The sequence below is a fragment of the Myotis davidii genome, unplaced genomic scaffold (genome assembly GCF_000327345.1).
Source record: "Myotis davidii unplaced genomic scaffold, ASM32734v1 scaffold327, whole genome shotgun sequence".
NCBI classification, from domain to species: Eukaryota; Metazoa; Chordata; class Mammalia; order Chiroptera; family Vespertilionidae; genus Myotis; species Myotis davidii.
In genome coordinates, this window is record NW_006298628.1 from 4,066,184 (window position 1) to 4,071,566 (window position 5,383).

At 47.5% G+C, this 5,383-nt stretch overlaps 1 protein-coding gene across 1 annotated transcript in view; it reads right to left on the reverse strand.

Annotated features, from left to right (window-relative positions):
* RPL23 (ribosomal protein L23) overlaps positions 1 to 837 on the reverse strand; it is a 6,030-nt gene extending 5,193 nt beyond the window's left edge. Inside the window, exons 1-2 of the mRNA XM_006774290.2 lie at positions 743 to 837; positions 100 to 183 (exon numbers count right to left, since the gene is read on the reverse strand). Coding sequence (XP_006774353.1) covers positions 100 to 183; positions 743 to 755 — 97 coding nt within the window. The 5' untranslated portion in view covers positions 756 to 837. The remainder of the gene's footprint in view (positions 1 to 99; positions 184 to 742) is intronic.
* Positions 838 to 5,383: the final 4,546 nt, after the last annotated feature.

Genomic DNA, 5,383 nt, shown 5'->3' on the forward strand with positions numbered 1-5,383 from the left:
TTCCTTTGCCCTTTCTTGACGGCTCAGTGGGTCATCGGCAAGAGGCCCAACGAGTGCTTTTAAAAGGGGCAGGTGGGCAGGCGCGGCCGCAGGTCTCACCGGTGTTGTCAGCACAGTTGATCACGGCTCCCACCGGAAGACCCAGGGAAATCCGGAACTTCGCCCCGGAGGACCCGCCGCGTCCTGTGGGTGAGAGAAACAGGAGCTCGCTGTCCGCCCGTGGCTCGGGGTCCCCTCCATTCTCAGGCTTTCAATTCATGCGCGTTTGCACGGACTCGCTCTCTCGGGCTCCACTCACTCCCTTCCCATGTGCCAACCAGTCCTCAGGGCAAATGGCCAACTCATTACAACCACCTTCACGTTGGGAGTAAGGGGCCTGTACGACTCAAGTCTCGCTCCGACTTTTGCACCACGGCGTTCTCCCTGCAAAGCGGGGGACCGCGCAAGTCCCCCCGTCTCGGGCCTAAGTCAACCGGGATTCAACCACATTCCCTCAGCGCTGGGCGCGCAGCGAGCACGCGGGGTGCGGTCCGGCATCATGTCCGAATCCCGCAGCTCAACTCTCCGGGCCCCCCGACCGCCACTTTCGGGGGCCCAGCCAGTACTCTCGCGGGGCCCCTCCTCACCCTCTCCGGCTCGGACGAGAGCAAAGCGCCCCAGCTGCCCATGGCCGCCGCTCCCGGCGAGGCCAGCAGCCACCACGCAGCAGATGGAGAGGGATCACCCAGGGCCAAAACCTCACCTCTCTTCGACATCTTGGACGCCGGAAAGGGATAGAAAGGAAGTGCTCACAAAGGATGCTGGGATATGAGCCTTTACGCCCCGCCCACGATCGTCACGTGGTCCGGAGTTTGCTCAGCCCGCCCCTTCCCCCAGCGCGACGTGCTATGACGTAATAAACCCTGGAAGTGGGCGGTTACGGGGTTGAGGGCTGCGGAAGCGAATGAAACCTAGAGTCTCCCCTCCACGGGTTCGAAAGTAGTTGAGAACACGGAAACGCTGGTTTGTTAATTTACCCAACAACCTGTTTTTGAGGACTTAGTGCCAGGGACCTGGCTGGATACTACGTTCTGAAATGGTTAAAACATCTGTGCTGTGCAGGGGCCCCCGAAGATCAGGGTGTGTGAGGGCTAGGGGAAAACGCTAAATGTGTTCATTAGGATGTGAAATAATTTAGAAGTGCCATTCTAGCACTACAGACCATTACAACTATAGGTGTGCCTGGCCCCATACCTATCTTGCTTTATTAATTACCCCTTTCACAGCTTCAGCCTCCTCCATTCTCCTGGTTTCTTTCTGTCAATACTACGTTCACTTAAATATTAATTGAGTGCCCACTTTATGCCAGATACGGTCCTGGGCATACAGTAGACTACATCAGAAGACAAAACAGATCAACATTCTTGCCCTTACGGAGCTCACTGCTGGATGGTGGTGAAGATGGATATTAGACACTGAACAATCTATCTATGTAAAAAATCTCTCTTTATAAAAGGCTAATTTGCAAGTGTCCCCTTGGAAGTTCCAGGCTTCATGGAAGGAGTTGACATTTAGAGCAAAGACTTTAAGATAAGTGAGTTAGTACTACCAATGTCCAGGGAGGAGCAGCCTAGAACAGCGATCGCCAACCCAACCTTTCGGACCTCACGGACCACCAATGGTCCTCTGACCACTAGTTGGCGACTACTGGTCTAGAGTCATCAGCTAATAAAAGCCCTAAGGCAGGAGTGTGCCTGAACTACAGGAACGGCAGGGAAACCGGGTGTGTCTGGGCAGGGAGTGCTAGGGGAAAATGCTAAATGTGTTCATTAGGATGTGATATAATCGAGAAGTGCTATTCTAGCACTACAGATCATTACAGCTATATGTGTGCCTGGCCCCATACCCATCTTGCTTTATTAATTACCCCTTTCACAGCTTCAGCCTCCTCCATTCTCCTGGTTTCTTTCTGTCAATACTACGTTCACTTAAATATTAATTGAGTGCCCACTTTATGCCAGATACGGTCCTGGGCATACAGTAGACTACATCAGAAGACAAAACAGATCAACATTCTTGCCCTTACGGAGCTCACTGCTGGATGGTGGTGAAGATGGATATTAGATACTGAACAATCTATCTATATATAGAAATCTCTCTATATAAAAGGCTAATATGCAAAGTGTTCCCTTGGAAGTTCGATTGCTTGCTATGATGTGTGCTGACCACCAGGGGGCGGCACAGAACGAAGGAAGGCCACCGCCAGCAGCCAGATCACCTGCTAGGCCTAGGGACCCTACCCATGCATGAATTTTGTGCATGGGCCTCTAGTAGATACAATAAATGTAGTATGTTAGATGATGTTAAGTAGTATGAAAAAAATAAAAGCAGAACAAGGTAAGAGACATCAGGAAGTGGGAGGAGGGGCAGCTTGCAATTTAAAATAGAATGGTTAGTGTGGGCTTCATGGAAGGAGTTGACATTTAGAGCAAAGACTTTAAGATAAGTGAGTTAGTACTACCAATGTCCAGGGAGGAGCAGCCTAGAACAGCGATCGCCAACCCAACCTTTCGGACCTCACGGACCACCAATGGTCCTCTGACCACTAGTTGGCGACTACTGGTCTAGAGTCATCAGCTAATAAAAGCCCTAAGGCAGGAGTGTGCCTGAACTACAGGAACGGCAGGGAAACCGGGTGTGTCTGGGCAGAGTAAGTGAAGGGAAAAAGAGTAGGACACAAGGTCAGAAGCTAAGACGTAATGGAATCATATCACGTCGGGCATTGTATACCACATGGACTGAGAAGAGGAACTATTTCCCTGGACTAACATGTCAGAAGGATCTCTCTAGTTGAGACTAGACTGTGGGAGAGGACACAAAGATACAAGTAAAGAGATCTGTTGGAAGCTCTGGCAGTAACCCAGGAGAGCGAGGGTAGTGGTAGCAGTAGAGGTAATGTGATTTTGTCAGATTCTGGATGTGTTTGTGGGGTGTGGAAGAAAAAGAAGAGTCAAAATGTTTCCAAGGTGCCCACTGGTGTGGTCAGTGGTTGAGCATCTACTCAGACACCAAGAGGTCACTGGTTCAATTCCTGATCCGGCAGGGCACATGCCCAGGTTGCAGGCTTGATCCCCAGTGGTGGGTATGCAGGCCAGATGATGTTTGTCTCTCTCTCTCTGTCTCTACTTCTTCACTTCCTGCATTAGCACATTGCTTAAAGACCTGTAATCTAGTTCTTATACTCACTGTATGACTGAAGTTACACTAGAGATTTTATATACACTGAAATTGTACTAGAAAAGTCACCATGACCTACTTGTTTTCAAAACCCAAGGACACTCCTCTGTCTTTACCTTACTTGACCCACAGCATTTCACACTGAGAATATTCCCATCTTTTTAACACTCTTCACTCGTGGTTTCCATGATACTAATAATAATAGAAAAATACTATTTGTGGAGTGTTAATAAGTGCCCGTCATTGAGTTTAGCATTTTATAGGAATATGCCTTCCTGGATCCTCCCAACAGCCCTGTTATACAGGTAGCATTCTCATTTTACAGAGAGGAAAACTGAGCAGTAGTCAAACCATGAGTACAAGATCACACAGATCATGAAAGGCAGAGCTGGAACGCCACCCAATCTGGTTGATTCCAAAGTATAAGCACTAAGTCACTACGCTACCTGCTCTGTCCTCCTGACTCATGGTCCTCTTTCATTGTCTTTCTCTGGGTGATAATACCCACCCGATAGCTTCAATTATCGTCACTGAACAATCTATCTATGTAAAAAATCTCTCTTTATAAAAGGCTAATTTGCAAGTGTCCCCTTGGAAGTTCCATCGCTCGCTATGATGTGTGCTGACCACGAGGGGGCGGCACAGAATGAAGGAAGGCCACGGCCAGCAGCCAGATCACCTGCCAGGCCTAGGGACCCTACCCATGCACCGCCAGCAGCCAGATCACCTGCTAGGCCTAGGGACCCTACCCATGCATGAATTTTGTGCATGGGCCTCTAGTAGATACAATAATTGCAATATGTAGTATGTTAGATGATGTTAAGTAGTATGAAAAAAATAAAAGCAGAACAAGGTAAGAGACATCAGGAAGTGGGAGGAGGGGCAGCTTGCAATTTAAAATAGAATGGTTAGTGTGGGCTTCATGGAAGGAGTTGACATTTAGAGCAAAGACTTTAAGATAAGTGAGTTAGTACTACCAATGTCCAGGGAGGAGCAGCCTAGAACAGCGATCGCCAACCCAACCTTTCGGACCTCACGGACCACCAATGGTCGGCACTAAGTCACTACGCTATACTGCTCTCTCCTCCTGACTCATGGTCCTCTTTCATTGTATTTCTCTGAGTGATAATACCCACCCGATAGCTTCAATTATCGTCCATATGCTGATCACTTTCCAGTCTATATGTCCAGCCCAGACATTTCTGCTTAGCTGTGCCCAATAAGGATTGTCCCAGATTTACAATGGTTCAACTTAAGTTTGTTTGTTTGTTTGTTTTTACTTTACAGTGGTGCAAAAAGTGATACATATTCAGTAGAAATCGTAGTTTGAATTTTGAATGTTGATCTTTTCTTGGGCTAGTGATATGCAGTATGAGGCTCTAGGGATGCTGGGCAGTGGCAGCAAGCCATAGCTTCCAGTAAGCCATGTGATCCTGAGGGTAAACAACCATACTCACCAATTGTAGTATTACATGCATTTTTGACTTATAATATTTTCAGCTTATGATGGGTTTATCAGGAGGTAATCCCATTGTAAGTCGAGGAACATCCGCATATGAACTGATGATTGGGACACCTTCACCTACAGGCACTTGAAACCCAAGCTGTCCAAAACAGAAACCACAATTTTCTCAGAAAACATGCTCTTCTGCCCGTATTAGTTTTCTGGGCTGGTGCTACCACCAGTGTCTAAACCGGAAAACAGGGGCACAGTGCATTCTCCTCTTCTCCCAAGTTCACGGACCTAATCAGCAAGGTCTACTGACTTAACTCTACTTCCTAAGTTTTTCTATCCAAACGTCTGCCTTTTAGAGGCCATTGCAACAGCATCTAAATGGCCTGACCATAATCTCTCATTGCTTAAAACCCTGTGTTGGCCTTCTAGTGCTTACGCAGTCCAAGGTCCTTAGCACAGCGCGAGAGACTTTTCTGAAATGACTTCTCTTCTTCCTGGCCTCATCTCTTGTCACCTTGCCTCTTACGCTTCACACTTCAACAATACCAAACTTCTTGGATTTATGGACTCTTTCTTGGTTTAACCACCATTTATTCTTTTTTTTAAATATATATTTTATTGAGTTTTTTTTTACAGAGAGGAAGGGAGAGGGATAGAGAGTTAGAAACATCAATGAGAGAGAAACATCAATCAGCTGCTTCCTGCACACCA